The sequence below is a fragment of the Etheostoma spectabile genome, chromosome 2 (genome assembly GCF_008692095.1).
Source record: "Etheostoma spectabile isolate EspeVRDwgs_2016 chromosome 2, UIUC_Espe_1.0, whole genome shotgun sequence".
NCBI lineage: Eukaryota > Metazoa > Chordata > Actinopteri > Perciformes > Percidae > Etheostoma > Etheostoma spectabile.
In genome coordinates, this window is record NC_045734.1 from 12,078,665 (window position 1) to 12,098,884 (window position 20,220).

Below are 20,220 nucleotides of genomic sequence, written 5' to 3' on the forward strand. Positions count from 1 at the left end.
TGTGTGTGTGTGTTTGTGTGTGTGTGAGAGAGAGTCTACAGCATGTGGGTCAATCTGTGAAAAATAGCGCAATTCAATGAGAAGTTCTCACTGATGTTGAATCCAAGAATGAAATCTGTTTGTGATTATTAAACAGGCACACATTCTAGTTCAGCAATGCACTAGGAAGTTCCAATAATTATAGATTATATATGTATATAATATTATACATATAATAATATATCATATAATAAACAATTATTTTAATATAGGTCCTTATACATTCAGTGCTATATACTGAAACAATGCGGGGAAAGTGTGTACCATGTGCAGTCTATGGGATGGATACAGTCTAACTGTATATAGCTTTTCTCTGATCATGTCTTGGCTCCAGCAATAGCACTGAAGCCTCCCTTGAGACAGATGCAGTGTTTTTAGTATTATTTATTTTAAGCTTCATATTTCACCCTCTGAATGTTGCACAGCTGAGCTTTGTTCAGATGAGCTGTCAAACTCTACTGTTCTTTAGTTTATTTTTGGAGTCAGTTTTTTTGTACGTGTTTTGTTCTTTCGGTTTTTAGTTTTTTCCAGTATCCAGAATATAGTAGTTCAGCCAAAAGTGACTTTAATAGACTCAGAACAACTATAAATCAGTGGCTACAAGGACAGATACACTTTATCCAGGAGTTTTAGTTCAGTTAGTTATATTATTATCAGGTATTTATTGACACCTTCTGTAGTGTACTGTAGGATTTACATGTTAAGGTCTGTGTTACTGGTTGCTATACGCAAGCTCTACCATGAAAATGAACCTGCTACATGTATTGCTGTGATACAAGTTATGGTAAAACCTTGTCAACCTCCTAGACTTTCATACAGTTTTCAAACAATTTAGTACCTCATTCTTTTGGGGAGTGGGTGAGAAACATTCGAAGCATGCATTGCACATCTACTGTATTAATTCATTTTAAAATGATACAAATGGACATTTCTTATCATGACAGAAATGAAACAGCTGAAAGAGTCAAATCCCTTTTGCACATCTTACTCACAAACCATTCAGTGTGAAAGGCAATTTAAATTATATGGATTGCTGACGTGATTGCTGACGTCAGACACCGCCTACCAAGAGCCTGGGTCTGTCCGAGGTTTCTGTCGCACTGTTACTTGCTCTGGAGGAAACCACTAGAACTGTTGGGTCCTTGTAAATTCTGGAGTATGGTCTAGACCTACTCTATCTGTAAAGTGTCTTGAGATAACTCTTGTTATGAATTGATACTATAAATAAAATTGAATTGAATTGAATTGACGTTTTGGAGAAATGATAGTCATGCAGAGCATAAGTTTGCTCACGAATTCCCACTGATCTTGAATTCAATTCTACCAGAGGTATATTTCCTACATCTCCCCCATTAAGTTAGTTGTTAAAAGTACAATATGCAGTATGTACGAGAATACAAATACACTTAAAATGTAAAAGTAAAAATCATGCAGCAGGTTGTTTAATCACAGTGAGTTTAACAAAATGTCACTCACAGACATTCAGTGTATTTTGCACTCATACACAGTATTTTGTATTCATACATTCAGTGTATTTTGCAGGTTATATTGCAGTAAAGTTACACATTTTAGTGCATCTTTGAAAAGAAACAATACAGAACAATCAATTACATTGTGTCTTTAGTGTTATTCCACTCACTGTCTATGTCAATTTAACATTGATCTGTGGGGGGTGTGGTTATTGCTTGTACAGTTATGAAATGCAAAATTCTCGGGTCCATGATTATGCTGTGTTTTTCATTAAGCAGCTCCATGCCACCTCCGGTCAAAGTGGTGTTTCTCAAGTTTCTCAGGCTTCCTTCCAGATTGACCTCTTATAGTAGATAAAATGTTTCCTAGTTGCAATGCAAAATAACTTCTTCTTCAGCAGTCAACAATAAATCAGAGTTATAAATAAGAGTTCTCTCTTTTGTTTTATTTCTACAAATCAATAAAGGATTTTTAGATTCATTAAAATGATTGATTGATTGATTGTATATTCAACATTTACTTGCCCTAAAGTGATGTTTAAAATAATTGAGATTTGATCTTTCTATATGATGATAAATCAATAGCAACGCACATCATACGTTTATTTGTTCCATGTGTTCCATTAATAAATAAGTTGCAATCTTTATTTACATTATATATTCATCAATTCATCTGAACATTTATAAAATTTACAGTTTTGCTTTCAGCATCAGTGGAAATGCTGATTTCTTGAGTTATGTATAGCACATTCCTTCTGCTATTTACATGGTTTTCTTTGAGTACAGTTTAGTTTTAAATCAAACAAACTAGTCGACAAATGCATGAAACATTTTCTGTCCATTAAATGGGGGGTGGGAAACTGTGACTGTGCTACGAAGTGACTGTTTTGCTGTCATCACAGGTGGGGCGAAAATACTACAGCCAACATTATGTTGCCAGATATTACACAATAAGACCGCCTACAGGTCATCAGACTCTGGAATATTTTTGGGCTCCAGGGTAACAGTGGGTAGGATAAAATGGGTGCCCTCAGATATCCACCCCTGGGCCGTCCTGTTGAAAGTGGGCCGCTTTATCCCCGGCTGCTGCAGCTCTGGGTACATGGGCGGGTTCAGGTCCACCTCGGGGAGCTTGAATGTGATTCCTCTGGGAGCTTTGTCAAAGCCACCAAAAGGAGTTGCAACCCTGAAATTGACATCAATTGTGAATGGTTCCTTGTTATAGTGTTCGGTACTAATTCACTAAAATGTGCTCATAGTTTTCTCACCGGTTAAAGCTTTTGTACTCAGGAAGGTCTGGTTGTGGGTCTTGTGCTGACATTGTCAGTTTGAGAGTTTCTGCGAGGTCAGGGTCACTGAGGATTGCCTGATCCCATGGAGAGTGGTAGGACTTGGGCATAGCTGTGGCGTTCTGTCCAGTCATGTCTATCAACGAGCAAACAAAAACAGAAAACTCTAATGAGATCATATTGTGAAGGATTATCCCAACATTGCAGCAGAATTATCTGACAGTTTACTTTGCAGTTTACAAGTTACTGCTGAACAGTTTCTATTAGCCTCTTTTTTTCGGAGGGGGGCTGCTAACATTTTAGTTGTCTGTCATTGAGATCTGAGGCCCTAAAATAGCACATAGCTGAAGTGTGCACTCATCATATAACGGGTCAACATGGGATGACACCCTACTGGAACATTTCAGAATAAGTACAGGACTCTGTTGGCTTATTAAAATATAATATAATCAAATGTTATTTAAAAAAAAGCTGCCCAGGTTGTATAATGAATCATAGTAACATACATGGTGTCAAACTAGTCAAGTTAGTTGCAATTTATCAAGACCAGCTGTTATGACTGCATATCACCAGTTGTCATTATTATGACAGCATTACATAATCAGTCAGTTACTTGACTGTGCAGCACAACAGCTTATCAGTGGAAGATATACAGTAGGAATGATTTTCACCAACCACATTTTCACAGTGCTTATAGCACATTTATTTGTCCACATGATTATGACAGATTTTTTAAACGTTTGAATCTTGACTACATTTATGCTCCATATAGGATTCAAAATGAGCAGCCTCACTAGCTGAACAGCATAATTACCTGAAACAGTGATTTCTGGATTAGCAGTGTTGCCATCAGTCGGTGCATCCACTTTAATTTCCACAGTGTGTGTATTCTTAGATAAAATATCATTCTGTAACACAGAATAGAGTACAGTACGTGTATTGAGTTTTGGTTATCAATTGAGTAACAATGTATGGCTGCTCTTGTCTTCCATGCACTCAGATACAGACGCACACACACTCACAACTACATTGCGTGCACACACACACAGATAAAGGAACAACAGCCACTTATAAAGAGAGGAACAGCTCTTCTTTCTCCAACAAAGTACCTGAGCAGCCTCTGACAAGATTTGGCTCAACAATGTACAGTAAAAAGCACAAGGCACAAGTCACTGTAATCGTCTATGTGTTGTGTAATAACTTTACTTAATGAGTAATGCACAGCCGATTTTACCAGTTTGCATGTAGACAGCCCTAATGTTAGAACTCCAGATAGTGACAAGAAGACAGAATGGAAGCATTCATTAAATACAGTCATTCAAACCAATGAAGTGACCAGTCTTGCAGAAAGTACTTGAAAGCAATACTTGAGTAGTAACTTATCAGAAGATGATTTTGGTAGAAGTTAAAGTATCCTTTCAGAATAGTACTTGAGTAAAAGTCTATCTGATATTTACTGTACTTAAGTATCAAAAGTAATTTTCTGATATTAAATTTAGTTGAGTATTAAAAAGATGGCCAAAGGTGTGTAACGTTATCTTCATCACCACTGTTGTTGAGGTGGTCACTGTCTGTTTCCTTGGTGACAGGGCCAGCACCAGGTGTTTCCATGACACTATCAGTTATTATGCTTCCTCCTCTTCTTCTTTAGTTTTGGCTTATTATTTTTTTATTTTTTGCTACTTGATATAACGTCACCAACTTGAATCGAGCGTGCATAATCTTTGCAATTTAGGAGCAATGATTCGCCAAACCTGCTTTATTTCAAGTATAATAATTCTTTTCTGATTTGATCTTGTAGTCATGAGTAACTAAGGGAACTGTAGCGGAGTAAAAGTATACATTTTATTTAGGAAATGTAGTGGAGTACAAGTAAGTAACACATACAAGTCAACTTACATTCAGATGTGCGTTTGCCTCATTCTGGATACTTTCAAATGTATATTTTTCAGATCTCCTCTGGCGCATTTTGAAAAGCCGGGAACCTCTGTTGGAAAGCAATGACAACTCCTCCAACATAATGTCTTTAGGAGTGCTGTGCTTCTTTCCGAGATCCATTACGTCCCCTATTGAGAAACAAAAAACATATAAAGTAAAGATAAAGAAGAAAACAGTCTGTATGACATGCAGCTTTAGTAGACAATCAGAAATCATTTATTCAATCAACCAATTAATCAATCAATCAAGCGTAGTGTATTAATTAAAGTGTATTAATTGCTGCATATTACATGATGGTAAACTTACAATATTTTAAAAAACTGAAACTTTGCTTTACTTATGCCCACAGGTATCAATCAGTCAAGGTATTTTTTCTAAAAAAAGATAACCATGATATTGGGTTGACAACAACAGGCAAAAATGGGCAACTGTCTTGGGAGTCCCAAAGTTTATAGTGTGTGGCAATCATGATAATTTGATTAGTTGCACATTATTTTGGCAACACACACTACAAAAGCCTGACATAGTCTGTAAAGGTCAGCGCCTTAACTTGGCCGTTTTATGAAACAGTCAACAGTTGGACATTGGTTAATCCAGCCCTGGTTTTAGGGCTGGAAAGTGCTGGATCCACAATATAAATACACACAGTTTAAATATGCTCTGTTGAATATGTTTTAAGGGGGTCCATAAATGACATGAAAGGTGTCACAAAATTCAAATTTTCCATTTTGTAAGCCCTGTCATGGAAAAGGAGTTTTCATTGTACTGGAGAATTAGTTTTGGATAGACATGATGCTTCCTCATCCACCACTACAGACGGTATGTACCCCAGCTGTCATAAACCTTCACGCTATCCAACAGCTACACACAGTTGGCCCTCACAACTTCCCTCCCCTCTCCAGAAATAGACTTTTGAAAAGGACGACAAAGGATTAGTCTCCATAGGTAGTAAATCAGACCATTAGCTTATTTATGGCAAGTGCTGGAGTGCAGCCCTGACATTTTGAACTCAGATTGCAATGGATATTCTCTTGCAGCAAAGCTTGTCTGTTCTAACATCATACCATTGGTACCATGGACCTCTCGGCAAATAGCTGCTGCACACTTCTTCCTCTCTCCAGTTGGCATTGTACAGAATTGTGACATTGTGGCTTTGGCAAAGTTGGAAACACACGCTTCTGGAAACACATACAGGAGACATGATGTAGCCTAGTTGTTCTGTCAAAGTCATAAAGAAGTAGTTTTAATCTGAATACTATGACCCAAAAGAACATCATTGCAGTGCTAGTCCATACATTGACAGGTTACAGCTAAACACAGAGTTGTCAGGGGACAAAAACTTTAATCAGTGATGTATCATTGTTAATATTAAACAGACTATATTGAGAAGGTGAGGACGGAATAAAACTCAGTATACACAGAGAAATTGCCCTGTTCTTTTCTGTAACATAATATACTAGCACAACGGACATAGTTGTTTGAGTGTATAAAGTATGTGTTGCTGTCAGCATCTATTGGAATTTGAAGATGATATGGAAGACACTCCGTTGAATAAATCTGCAGTATTTTTCATGTTATAATAATCTCTCTGTAGAGATTAAATTTAATAGATTACAATGCGTTGCACAACCATAAAGCCCCATTGTACTTGCCTCAGTACCACACGTAATTCTTAAATCTAGCCTTGTTACTGGACCAACATTTGAGAATGTGAGCAAATAATAGTGGTATCTCCCTTTAATGCTGCCACAAGATAAATCACCTGTGTAAAGGTCAAGAGTGACTATTGTGTCTTTAGTGTGTACATGATAACATATGTCAAGCAGTACAAATAATATCCAAAATAACTTTCCTATTTTTGTAGTGGCTGGTGCAATCACATGTTTTTTTATTTTGCTTTGTTGTCAAATGCAGGAGACGATGCTACATGGTAAAACATTAAATATTAAGTGTTCATTAACTCAAGTGTGCGCATTTGCTGACTTTGCAGCTACTGCATTTGTGACACCTTTTTAAATATTTCCATGGAAACTAAAGAGAAAGCAAAGCAATATAAATCTAAAGATAGAAAATGTATCTGATTAACTCATTATCTGTCAAATGTTGCGTTTCCATAAAGTCATAAGAAAGTGACTCCTAAAAATCATAGGAAATCAAAGCCAAATTTATGTTATCACAATACACTGACTTTCTCGAACGTTCTAACGTAACTTCAGTATAATTTAAATAAACCACAATTTCACAAAGTACACCATGAAGACGCTTTGTCCGTACCTGTGAAGGTGTCCCTATTGTGCGACCTGTATCCTTGAAGGGGAGACACAGAGGCTCAGGGGTCAACCTACAGTAGGTAGTTTGATCTTCCCTGATCTTCACACTCCTGGACACTAAAGCCAAACTGTGAGTGTGTCTCTGTGTCTGTTGTGAATGGAATGCAGCTTACATCAATAGGCTAAATTTAACCTGCCAAACACTCAAAACCAATCTCAAACACCATGGAGCAAGGATAGCCACAAGAGAGAGTGAGAGAGAGAGGAGAGGATGGACACACACACACATGCCCACTGATGTTCTTTGAGGCAAGGACTCCCCTCCAGAGACATATTTATTTCCTTGTGTAGAATCTTTTTTCAGAGGGGGGTGGGTCATTACTTAACATTACTAACATTACTAGACATTTTATCTGAATAACAGGTGAATGTCAAACATTCAGAGAATGAATAAATCATGCTTACTTTGTGAATTATGGTATGATGTTGTTGATCTAAAGTTAAAAAAAAATTACACTTTAAAGACTGAAAGCATTTTTATGTCTTTTAATTTTTTCAGTGTGTGTTTAAAAGGTGCAAAAACATAATGTTTATTCAAGAAAATCATCAAACACAGGGTAAAGGCCCACCACAAATTAGGCTAGAAATCTTACTCCATCAGTCATGTTGAAACCTGGATGCTCAATAGTAGAATCTGTGGTTCTGTTTACACTTTAACACCACACAGTGTATGATCAAAGTTGGGGTGTGTCATGAATGTATGCATGCAACATTTATTCTTCTTAAATCTATTTCAAAATATTATGTGTATGTTATTAGTTCAAATAAGGTCAACATTAAGATGCAACACTTTCCTGAAAATGCACTGCAGCTTCCATAGAGCAGATAGCAGATAGTCTGTATGTGCAGATTACTAGAAATGTTTGCTCTTTTAATATATATATCATCGCCACTGCAATAGTTGTGAGAGAAAAGAGAGATTAAAACAATATGAGTAACATCTATAATGGTAACGTATTGCTGTATGAAATATGCAGATGTGCAGAAGTGATCACAAAGGCACAGTGGGTTTAAAGCTAAAGTAAAAATACATGACTGAAAATCCACACATAAGATTCTTAAATTGCCACTAAATATTTAAAACCAACAATGTCAAATTGAGCAAAACCACTCTACATTTATAAAAAAGCAATGTACCAAACATCTGCTGCATGTTCACTTTAGCTCTCATAACACTTTGCTTAAACCTTTCTTGACTATAGTGGTCCACTTCTGTTCTGTCCTAAATCAGCCTGTAAAAAAACTAATAAAACAAAGATTTTGAATCTTTCTTGATTGCAAAATCTCCCATCAATGCTTAGCAAGGTAATATCTTATCATCAACACAATAGTAAATCGTTGTGCTTTTCAAACCTAGTGACCACTTGTACCATGAAGTTAGTGACTTTTATCACTCCCATCAACAAATTTAAAACAAACAAACAGACCTATTGGAAAAGTTTGAACCAACCCATGTCAACAACATCCTCATTGTTTATTACAGTAGAGCAAACATATTCCATCTCTTTGGACCAAATTAACATTTTTGTCTTCCATGTTCAATATGCTTTACACCATATGTCATGTATGTTAATATAAAAGTAGATTTATCTTTATCTGATGTGTGTCTGACCTCTTCTTAGTAGTATTAACTTCTCTGGACTGCACTATGCAAGGGAGAGTACTTTGTTGGACTGGAGCCATGCACCATGTATCCAATACTGGCCCTGCTGTCAGGCCCCAGAGGCTGGGCAGGTCTGAAGGGAGGCCCATAGAAGGCTGGTTTCTCAGGTGAAAATGTCCTGCTCATGAACGGTGCCTGAAAAGCTGGGGCCGGATGATAATGAGCCATACTGACAGCTGCAGGATCAAGAGACACCCTGCGCTTCCATTCATCTGGAGGCTCTGGCAGAGATCTGCGGTGCGCTGTGGCTTTGACATTAGAGGCAACAGATGAAGGGAGGCTCTGAAACACAAAGGCATCATCCACTGAACCAATGGGGCTTCTGGATGCTGCATCCCACGGTGACAGTGGCTTGTGGACCTTTTCTTGAAAGGATGTTTGCCTCTGTGCGGGTAAAAATGAAGACTGGATTCCAAGTGTGCTCGCTGGTGACACAACTCTGGGAGAAGGCATCGAATTCAGTCGCTTGGGCAGACTCAGGGAGTGGCTTCTACCAAATCCCTGAAAGAAAAGCACAAATTACTTCACTGGTGTGACAGCAGTGTTGCAGACTTTGCTGCCACCCTCTGGCTATATGAGGCTACTGTTGTAACGTAACGTCTAACGTTAGGGATGCAAACAAATTAATGATAATGTTGCTAAAAATAGTTGTGAATAGTACAGCTGTGACCAGAATTGGTAATTTTTGCATTTTAAGAACCTTTTTTATTTCATTCAATTATGAATAATTGAAATGTTGAAACTGCTGATTTTGGCTACATCAATCTGACACTAACTTGTGAAAAGCCTAGATCCAAAAGTGCAATCACCTTCACAAGTCATTGTCTAGTTACTAGACTAACTGGGATAGAGTTCTGTTTTAAATACCACAACATGGTTTTAGTAATATAAATGTATGAGTAACATCTGTGTAAAGATCTTAAAACAACATTTGAGACACTGACAAATGTTGAAAATAAATGAAGATGAGATTTTGAGAACTTACCTGGTGATGGTTTAATACATTTAAGATACGTACAGTGGCAAAGTTACTACAGCAAAGATTATCAAACTCAGCTTGGAACTATATCTGTGCCCACATGTTTTGGTTTCATCTGCTTTCAGGGAAAATCCACTCTAAAATCCAATTCACATGTCAGTTTCATTTAGCTTCAACTACAACCTATTCTTTCTCAAATATTGTACACTACTGTTTGAATGATCAATATGCAGGTTAACTTGACAACAGAACACAAGGACAGTTAATCAGTTAGCTGCTGTAATCTAACGGTATGTTTCTTTTTGGGCCTTCTAGTCTGAACATGAGTAGAATAACATAAGCAAATATTAATTGCTAGTTGTCAGATATAAAATTGGTGTGTTTAACAGATCCTTCTCCACTAAGAAATTAGATTTAATTGCTGTATATGACAACAACATGGTTGTTGTGCTGTATGACATCTTGGTGTGTGGGGGAGTGTTTTCAAACTTAAGCAGAATCAGGCCTTTAAATGTACTTATAAAAATACTTCTATGAATATGTAACAACAAACTTTTCTGTGATTGTAGATATTTGCTGGCAAAAATTCATTAGAATAGCAAAATGTAAATCCTGCTTTAGGGTTAAGTTCTCTTCAATAGACTGTCAGCAACGTCCTTAAAAAGTGGGCAGAAAATGTTTTTGAGGGCCAAGATCATAGTTCCAAACCTTTCACATTTAGAGTTAAAAGTGGAATAATGGAAATGCCAAAAAAAAGTACATGTCAGTGACGTGTTAAGTGTTAGCAATTCCCAAATTTATATTAACATAAGCAATAAGTTGAAAAATTAGCCAACAAAGTAGTGAATCTTAGAAAACTGATTTTGCTGAAGGTGCAGTCAAAATGAATGAATGCTGTGCAAAAGTGTGAGGCAGTGATAGAAATAAAGGAGAAAATATGGGTGACTTAGAAAAGTAGTGACACAGTAGTTCAGGAAAAGAGAACAGAAGATCATGACACACACAGGAAGTACACAAGTAGAGGGAAAGAGAAATTTAATAGCATGATTATGCTGAGAACAAGAAGTGCAACAAACAGTGATATGTTCAAATATAGAGACATAAACCCAAACACGACATTTGTTTCTTTTTTTCATTTTGAGTTGTTGGCATTATAAATAAATAGTCAAATATCTGTGATAACTCATGTTTTGCATCAAGGATAAGGATACAGAATGCCTTATGACTTTACTGACATTTAAATAACTGGCCATAACTGACAACTACAGAAAACATATCCACAAAAAAAACATTTAAAGTCATCAGGGTTGATAATCACAACTAAAATTAGTGTGTTAAGCAGTCGTACTGCTATTAAAGTTTGGAATGAGACTGAAGGAATTGCATATGTATGCATCCTAATAAAGTGTATAGATAGTTTCTCCCCAGACTGGCTAAATAATTGAAGATATTCAATAATTGTAAAATTGAGTTACTGTTATCTCAGATGAAAATAACTTAATATAATAAATAAATGTAGTTTTTGGGGTCAGTGATGACTACTACTAAATTAAAATGCATTGTCAGAAATGTGATATTATTTCTTACATCTGAAAAACAACTAATGAAATAAAAACAATTCAAACTAAAGACCTCAGTTCAAGACTTTCTGCACACAATATTGCACATGTAACAGCACTTCCTGACAATCACTCAACATCACTCTACACATTTCCTTTTTCAAACACACATGCTTCCCCTATGTTTGAGGAAGATGATCGTTTAAGGAAGAATGCAATTTGCTAAATTACCTATTTTTGTTTATATTCTATTGATTTACAATTTTAGGCTAACTTTGCTGTAAATACAGTACATGTACAACATATTTTACCTTTCACTGCCTGCTGCATACCGCAATATATTTTGGATGTGACCTACATGTTCTTTACCACCTGTCTCAGAAGACATTTTAGATTCTACCTAGTTGCAGATGTAATTGTGTTCTATTGTCTCAGTGGTGAGTACACCAAAGTATGACCATATACAGTACAAGAGCTAATGAAGCATAGTAACAGGCTTCCACTGTTTGCCTGACACCATTGGCTTCTTAGCAGAAAACTTTGGGCGAGGTGCCATTTGACGTGCACCTCTACTAATAAGAGATGCAGGAGAAAAAGCTAAAGCTATGCTGTCACCAATAGATGAATGCTGCGAGGATGCGCTTGCAGGTCGGGCGCTTGGTGCTTGCTTGTTGGTTATTTGATGGGTTGCAAGTGTGACAGCATGCTTTGCATCCAAGCGCTTATCAGTTGCAAGAGGCTTAGCTGATCTTGTGTTTTGGCGCACAGAAGAATTTTGGGAACTTACCGATACAGGAGACTTAGAGGGGACATCTGCCTTGCTTTGAACAACAAGCTCAGAGGCATTAGTAGGAGAATGAGAAGGGTCAGATCTATGTTTAAGGTTTTTGATAACTTCAAACTTTGATGCAGGAGTTGGTTTGGGGCTGGGGCTTTTGGCCTCAGGGACTGCATTATACTTGAATAGTGACACGTCCAACTGATAAGGCTGATGTTTCATAATATCTAAGGGGTTGAGGTGCTTTGGGGCTGCTTTAGGTTTCGCTTTGGTCTTAGGCTTGATTTTGGGGCTTGTGGAAGGGGTTTGCTTGGCTGCTGAGGGAGGGTAGAAAGGAGCAAGAAGGGGATTATATGATAGAGGAGGCGGGGCACGAACAATGGAAGAATACCTATAGGAGGTAGGGAGCGACAATGTGGGGGAGGGGGATCTTGTTTTGTTAGCTTGCACCGTTTCAGCATCAACAACAAACTTCTCCATACGGGACTGTCTTTTGGCAAATAATTCTGCACCTTTTCCTGCCATGGTTGGACCATCACGCGCCTGATTAATACCTCTGCCTGAGACTCGACCGTCTGGAGAAGCCTGTGATGCTTTTGTCGAATAGGTGTTTGTCTTCTCTGCTTGTGGAGGGTAAGAGGCAACCGAGTTTGGAGCACTGTCCAACTTATTCCTTGAGGGTGAAGGTGTGTGATGTGGGCTGTGAGTAGGACTGCGGGCCTGCATACTCACAGGGGATTGTGACAGCTGTTGACTCCAGCTATTTGTGGTTGGCTGAAGATGAAGCTGAGAAGAGGAGTTGACAGGAACCCAGGCATTGGCAGGTGTTTGAAGTGTTGCCTGAGTTTGATTTGGTGCCCAGTGGTTTCCCATATGTTGAGGCTGCGCCCAATCTTGCTGCTGTAAGTAATGCTGACTATGAGTCAAGACAGGACTGTGAGAAGGTTGTGAAACCGGACTTCTTGGTGGAATACAGGGCTCACCAGAGGGGAGCCTTCCCATCCAAGGTGGGCAGGATGGGTTAATTGTAGGTTTTGGGGCAACTGGAGGGGGATTCTTGAGTTTTATTGTTCTGGGTTGCATAAAGTTACAAGCTTCAGCACCTAGACTAAAACAGTCTTCCTCTGTCTCAATATAAGACCTCCTTTCCCCTTTGTTTTGAAGGTGAAAGTGTGATCCTTGTGCAAGCATTGATTGCTGTTTATTAGTGACTTTCCTTTTAGACTCTGGTAGGATGCCCGTCTTTATCGCTGGTACAGATATTCGCTCATCTCTTGAGGCTATAATGTCTCCAGTTGGGGACCAAACTTGCGGGTGAGTGTTAATAGGGACAGGTACTCTAAATCTCGGTTCGTGCTTCTTTGTCACTGGAAGAACGCCACCAGGCAAGGCAGGAACAGTTGTGCTGACGTGAAATCCAAGGAAAGGCTTCGCAGTTCTGTTTGATACCAAGGGTCTTGGCACATTGGACAGGTGGTTCATCTGTTGAAGACTTTGTTGGTGTTCTATATGCTGCTGGAGATTTGCATCCATGTAGTTGGCCTGATCAGTATGCACGTACATTTCCTCAGTGTCATACATAGTCTGAACTTCTGTACGTTCAGGTTCTGTTAATGTCTCCGCAGGTAATCCTTTATTCCTCAGTTCTTCATGCTCTGACACAATGTCATCCATCCGTTTGCGGCGTTGGGCAAACATCATGACACCCTTTCCTTTTGTTTCTGGTAGTGCTTCCATTTCTCCAACACTTTCCCAATTCAGACTTAAATTTCGCTGCCGGTGATAAACAGAATACTCCTCTTCTAACTCAGATTCACTTGTTGCAATACAGTTATAACCAGCTGATCGGACTTCAGTTTCCTCCTCTATCTGGTCTTTGCTGTCAAGCTTGTTCTCACCAGTCCCGTAACTCACAAGTGTATACTTCTTGACCCTCTGGCGGCGTTTTTCAAACAGCAAGGCTCCCTTATTTCGAGGGTTGGGTGCATCTGTTAGAAGCCGAGCGATTTGCTTACATTTGGACTTAGTCTCCTTGACGTTTCTTTCTGATTGGCTCTCGTTGTGACTGAGTTCTGAGAAAAGGAAGAGAGAGGGACAGTGAGGAGAAACGGGAGGGGAGGGAGATGAAAATGTACACACAGTATTTAATTATGATATTGTGTTAAACAGTGAACATTTACGAAGCTACAGTATTTAACTGATCAGTGCTCAGTAAAGTCAAATCATGGATTGGTCTTAATGTTATTTTTTTGTTGATACAGTACCTATTTGATCTAGTTTGAACATAAACCAACCATTGTTATTATTATTATTATTTTTATTTGAAGCAAGCGCAAGAATATCTAAGATAAATATTAAAGTTGCCCCTGCTGAAGCAAGCACACTAATAAAAGCATGATATTTACTTACAGCTAACTTAGGGGGGGTCCATAAGGCAAGAAAAGTGAGGAGCTCACTTTCCATTGCCGTCAAGTCTTACGATTGGAAAAGGGATCGGGTGACAGGCCGGGGTGGCACATGCTGGTGTCTGTCAATTTTTTTTCTGCCAGCCTCATCATATGGTCATAATTTATTCTTGTCCTGCTCTGACTATCTGACTATTAAAGCCATGGGAATTCTCCCTGTAAGTCCACCTCAAATAGATCCCATGTTACACCATGAAAATAACTAGCACCCATATTGCATTGCACATGTCATTTATTGATTAAATTAAGTCTTTTTATAACACAAATAATAAGTATAGTCAGAAAAGGCAATTTAAGATCTTTCTCAAAAGTAAATGTATGCCTCAAGCAAGCAAACACAAAATTATATCATATGTGTTATAAAGTCACAAATCATTCAAATTAACAAAAAGATATAGTATATGCTGGACAGTTTGCAGTACTAGCTGCATGTGTCCACTGGAATTAAACAAGTGAGGTCAGAAAATAGATACTTACGTGTGGACCTTGCCCTGTGTCTGTCCGGTCTGCACAGATCTGTGTTAGCCTCCGAGTTCCACTTCTCTGCCTGCTCAGCAGCTTTGTCTGAAATTCCAAAGAAGATAGAAGAAGGAGGTGCTTCACTACTCCCTCCTTCCTCTGATGACTCAACCCTCCTGTTTCTAGTCCCTGGGCCCTGCCTATTACTGGCTCCCAGGGGCTGCTCTGTGGTCAGGGTCAAGGCCAGGGTCATATCAGCTGCACAGCCAAGAGAGGAGGAAGATGACTGGGAATGCAGCCTTGATATCTGGCCTGCGTGAGGCTCCGACTCAGGGTGCTGTTGGTGTGGGGACTGTGATGTTGGTGAGGGTTCGATGAGAGGAGACTCTGTAATGGACTCTCTTGATTCACTAAGGTAGTCATCCTCTTCTTGGTATGAAATGTCTTCTTCACTTCCGCTAAATTCAGGCAGGGAATATTGCTCACCTGCAGACTCCCAGTCTTGTGACTGAAGGCGTTCTGGGGACTCTGACATCGGGATGTGAGCAGGTAGAGGGTCAAAAGGGTACTCTGCATCACTGGCATCATCTTCATTGTAAGACTCACAAAGTTCCTGCGAACCATCTGAACCTGACCAAGGGACCACTTTATCATTGTTGTCTGGGTCTTCAGCTTCTGGTTCCATCTCTGATGCTGTTTCACAATACCCTGGGTATTACCAATGATACCTTCATTAAGACAAAAAAAAAAACATTTAAAATAGTTAGACATTTTAGAACACTTTCAATATTCCATGGTATCTATGTTAAACACCCCTGAAAATAATCTGCACCTGGATTAACACTATGAGTGCAAACACTAGATTTCTGTCAAAGTAAATACTTTGATCGTCTTGCTGAAATGTTCCAACTTTAACAGTTATAACTATAAACTCCTTTCCCTTAAGTGTTCACTATTCAGATCAAGATATGTCAGCATTTTTACACTTTGTCATATTTCATACTACCATGTAATTGTAGTATTGTGTAACTGAATTATTCCTATCCCCAATAGGAAGTGCAGCTTTTCTTTGGCACTTGCATCAGGGCTGCCATAGCTCTAAATGGAATGGTATGTAATGTCAAGGGGGAAACAGCATTCACATCCAAGGGGATAAGCAAAGCAAGTGGGTGGCTGTTTTCCGAACTCCTGTTTATACAGTAAGGTTTCTTTCCTTCTGCTGTTCTCATCTATCACTACAACAAATATCAGCACTACAATCAGCATCTCCATTTAAGAACTAAATATGAGAGACTATTTGTTTTATACATAGCAGAAATACTAAAGATATCCCACTCTCTCACTTAAGTTTGTGTTTGTTGTGTTACTGATGTCGAATTCTAGTAACACAATCTATCAAATATACAACCAATGTATATCCTCAAATGATTCTGATAATCAGTTATTATGTTAAAATCAATGATAAAAAAAACAGCTTTCAACATTTCTTCATCCAATCAGTTATTTTAGGCAAAAGGGACATGAAATTCAGCAGCTTTGCTGCTTACTTTTCAGATTAGTATATAGATATGAACAAGAAAAGGTGCATTCATAACCTAATGTGCTGTAAAAGTCAATTTCGTCATCCTGTTGAAGTTGTTCATGTTAGTGCCTACAATGTTAAACTAAACCAGGGTTCAGAACAAAGGACAGTCTCTGTTTGGAAAACTGCAGGTATTTCAACAGTGGTCCAACAGGGCACACAACAGCCTTCTATTCTCAAACCCATTTCCTGACATCCACCAGAAGGTGGCGCCATAACACTGTAGAAAATGACTCACACCAACTCCCCTCCTGATCACCAGACAGGTTATAAAATGTACAATTAAAAAAACATACCTAATACAGCTGTGCAAGTAACAGATTATTATGTGTAAATGAAAAGGTCAGAGGCTATAATGCACATGTTCATTAGTTCACATTGCAGCTTGGTCATATTTTAAAGGCTACTGAATGTCAGAATTACTTTGTGCAGACTTCACCTGTTTGCTGTTAACTCGCTTAGTAGTTTACGACTGTAGGCTAATGACAGCATGACAGGCATCTGTTTTTTTGTATCAGATAAGGATAACATACATCAGATAAAATCTTACTTGAAATGAGTCTGGCTAAAATGACAAAGTATATGGTTTTGGCAAGATTATATTAATTGAAATGTTCCCTATAATCTGAAAGGACATTTAACACAGAAATAAGACTAGAATAAAAGAAATAGCTGACAAAATTCAAACTAAAAGTAATGACTAAAAAGTTGACCAAAATGCAATTACTTTTTATTAATTAAAACCAATTGAGTTGTCAATGTTGGTAATGGCAGAGGTAGAATGTACTTAAAGTGTCTTAACTTCTGTTTATGGTAGAGCTTTCAATTCTAATGTAATGCTGCCTAGTTTATGGAATGATAATGCATCTAATTTTTACTTTCACTCTGAAGCAGAAGTAGTCATTAGTAAGTGTACAGTTGGGTATTGAGTGCTTTGGGGGAAAGAAAGCTGCAAGCAATCACCCCGTTCCAAACAGGCACTGCACTAATATAACTGAAGGCACTCAGAGACAACATGTATTCCTAAATTCATACCAGAAAATAGCAAAATGTAATCTACAGCACTCAAAGTCTAAAGACTGCGGCCTGTACTAGTTGTAAAGTCACAAAACACAAGTATTGGACAGAACAAACAGAAATTATGTTATTAGTTTCTTAGAAACAGTTGGGTCAGTGGGTAAAGGTTTGTCCTGAGGGGGGTGCTAGAGGAAAGGCAGTTTTGTCAAAATCAAGTTGTTTTTTGCCCCAAGAGTGGTTCTTCACAAAAGCAGTGTCCAAAATGAATGCGTGAAATTTAATGTCAATCTGCCATTTTAGATTCCAATAATTCTTTAGTACAAGAGGACTTCATGGTAGCACTAGATTTTAGGTTAAGGTCAACATGAGGAATCATCCATTCTTGATAAATGAATTCACTGCCAATCTGAAACAAAGCATCAGGAAAGTGAAGAGACATTATTTCAAACCTGGTCTAAGCATCTATATTTTATAAATTTAAACCAAATTCAAATTAATCCTGTCAAACCAAATTGTTTAGAGGAACATTCTTATTAAAAAAAAACAACTAAAAATGTACTTTTAGTAGCTTGCATTTCTTTTGTAATTTGTAAAAAAAGTTTGATATTTTGAAACAAATTATTATATTCATTCATTGACTGGTCTTGTGTAGAAACAAACCCTGTAACTTTGCAACCTAAGAAGACCAAGGAAGGTTATTGTTTTCATGAGACCAGTCATTTTACCGATTTGACCATTTTTACAATTAGGCATACTTTTTAGGCATAGGAGATATTGAATATCTCCCAGATTAAGTATTGGATGACCATGTTTTTGTAATGGTAATTTGTTGGCCCTCCTGTCATGCATTTATGAGCATTTGCACTACAACGTAATTTATCCATTTGAACAGGACAGTAGGCTATTGTAGCTGTTGCTTAACTCCAGAACATCAATGAATACAAAAATCAATAATAACCAATAAAAAACATTGACAACAATGACAGTGACATGCATCATTGCACATGTACATTTTGTGTACACATTTGTTATTTGCAGCGTGTGGCATGGCTTTGTGTGGTACAACATTTCTGGATTGAAGGTTGTTGAAGCCTCAGATTAATTGCAATAGACTACATTACTTTTCTTGCATTCTTACTATACTAAAGGCCTAAAGAGGCCTATGGCGTACGCAGCTCCAGGATTACTTAAAGGTACAGACTCTTGGACTCTCTGTCCCATGCCCATTCTTCTCTTCACACTTGGTTCCACTTCATTTTAACACTGAACCATAATCAAGCCTTACTTTGGTGCGACAGGAGATTCTGTTTCCTAGTATGGCGTTAACTTCAGTATGTTGATTCATTGCCATGGAAACAGGCAGTCAGCATCCTTGAAAAATGAGTTAACTCTTGATCTGGGGAATGACCCCTAGCGGATTAGATGTTTCCATACACAATTAGACAGCCTTATTTCAACCACTAATTAGAAACATGCCACAGTCAAACAACCTCCACAAATAAAATATTACTCACAATAGGAGCTTTAGCAAACACAATTAATTGAACATACAGCTTAGACCAATATTGACCCAGATGTTGCAATCAGTAAGTACAAGCTGCAGCAATTAGAGACATGCATCGTACTGTTTAATAGTTTCTGACAAAGGAGAGAACCATAGAATTTCATTGAAAGGGATAAAACACTCACTGGTTAACAGGAACAGGTTAAAATTTAACATGTTCCTTGATCACACATGGATGTCAATCAAAGCCAAAATCGTAATGTTTAATATTTTCTGACAAAGGAGAGAACCATAAAATTTCATTGAAAGGGATAAAACACTCGCTGGTTAACATAACCTGTTCCTCGATCACACATGGATGTCAATTAAAGCCAAAATCAGGCAGACTTTTAGAAGATTGAAAAGCAGAAGGGTAAGTGTAACAAAGAAACTTTGGCTTGGGTTAGAAGAAAGCTGCTATTAAAAGATTGTAGGAGGATCAAGGAAGTAAGGAATTACTTGCCAAACATTGTCCATTACTTACAGCAATCATCCCTGAAGCAACTGTAAAAGATGAAAAAGTTTGTCTACGAAAAAGACTCATGGGTCGATATCCAGCATTGTAGACTTCACATCTTGCTGATTTCCCTGCATGACTGTAGAAAAGAGAATCTGAGCACTTGTGGTCTGCAGATGTTCAGGTTCAGGTCCTACCACTTTGCTCATCATCCATGTATGTATGCATGCTACCATATTCAAACAGACATCCTGGCCCCAACCCCCTTCAGACATAGCTCAGATAGCATCATGCAGCTGCAGCACGTGGACATAATGAACCTGTCCTTAGAAAACACTGAAGATGTTTTAGAGTGATTTGAAATGTGTTTCGGCTTGGTATCAGTGTAGCTGTTATACTTTTATTTAACAATAACTTACTGAATTAAATTAACAAACTGCAGATATACTACATGTTGATTTTCAACCACTACAGTTACAAGTTGCATTAATAAGTATTTGATCATGTCTGTCAAATTGCTTTATGAAATAGGGTTAATAGAATTCAGGATAAAACGACACATTATAAAGCTGCTGCACAGTAAACAGATGAGGTAAGACTACTGTTCTTTGACAGAATGCCCGTACATGGAACTTAATTTGAGTTTGAAACTG

The 20,220-nt window shown here is 38.0% G+C and overlaps 2 protein-coding genes and 1 long non-coding RNA gene across 6 annotated transcripts; all 3 read right to left on the reverse strand.

The window, feature by feature from the left end:
- Nucleotides 1–889: 889 nt before the first annotated feature.
- LOC116699821 (uncharacterized) lies at nt 890–1,476 on the reverse strand. The gene is made up of 2 exons (XR_004334517.1): nt 1,290–1,476; nt 890–1,084 (listed from the first exon to the last, which is right to left on the reverse strand). It is a non-coding gene; the product is annotated as an uncharacterized LOC116699821 (long non-coding RNA).
- Nucleotides 1,477–2,043: 567 nt separating this feature from the next.
- myoz2b (myozenin 2b) lies at nt 2,044–7,256 on the reverse strand. 3 transcript variants are annotated; one of them, XM_032532315.1, is made up of 6 exons: nt 7,010–7,256; nt 5,800–5,913; nt 4,697–4,863; nt 3,612–3,705; nt 2,777–2,933; nt 2,044–2,694 (listed from the first exon to the last, which is right to left on the reverse strand). In XM_032532315.1, exons 2-6 carry the CDS (start codon nt 5,879–5,881, stop codon nt 2,469–2,471), a joined length of 726 nt encoding a protein of 241 aa, XP_032388206.1. In that variant the 5' UTR covers nt 5,882–5,913; nt 7,010–7,256; the 3' UTR covers nt 2,044–2,468. The 3 variants fall into 3 exon arrangements, with proteins under 3 accessions (XP_032388206.1, XP_032388216.1, XP_032388225.1); XM_032532325.1 differs by having other exon boundaries at nt 5,800–5,953; nt 7,010–7,141; XM_032532334.1 differs by lacking the exon at nt 5,800–5,913 and having other exon boundaries at nt 7,010–7,161.
- Nucleotides 7,257–7,536: 280 nt separating this feature from the next.
- Nucleotides 7,537–19,775, reverse strand: synpo2b (synaptopodin 2b). 2 transcript variants are annotated; one of them, XM_032531265.1, is made up of 4 exons: nt 19,595–19,775; nt 14,987–15,696; nt 12,777–14,116; nt 7,537–9,229 (listed from the first exon to the last, which is right to left on the reverse strand). In XM_032531265.1, the coding sequence occupies exons 2-4, from the start codon at nt 15,651–15,653 to the stop codon at nt 8,693–8,695; spliced, it is 2,544 nt and encodes an 847-aa protein (XP_032387156.1). In that variant the 5' UTR covers nt 15,654–15,696; nt 19,595–19,775; the 3' UTR covers nt 7,537–8,692. The 2 variants fall into 2 exon arrangements, with proteins under 2 accessions (XP_032387156.1, XP_032387145.1); XM_032531254.1 differs by having other exon boundaries at nt 12,054–14,116.
- Between the last annotated feature and the right edge of the window lie 445 nt (nt 19,776–20,220).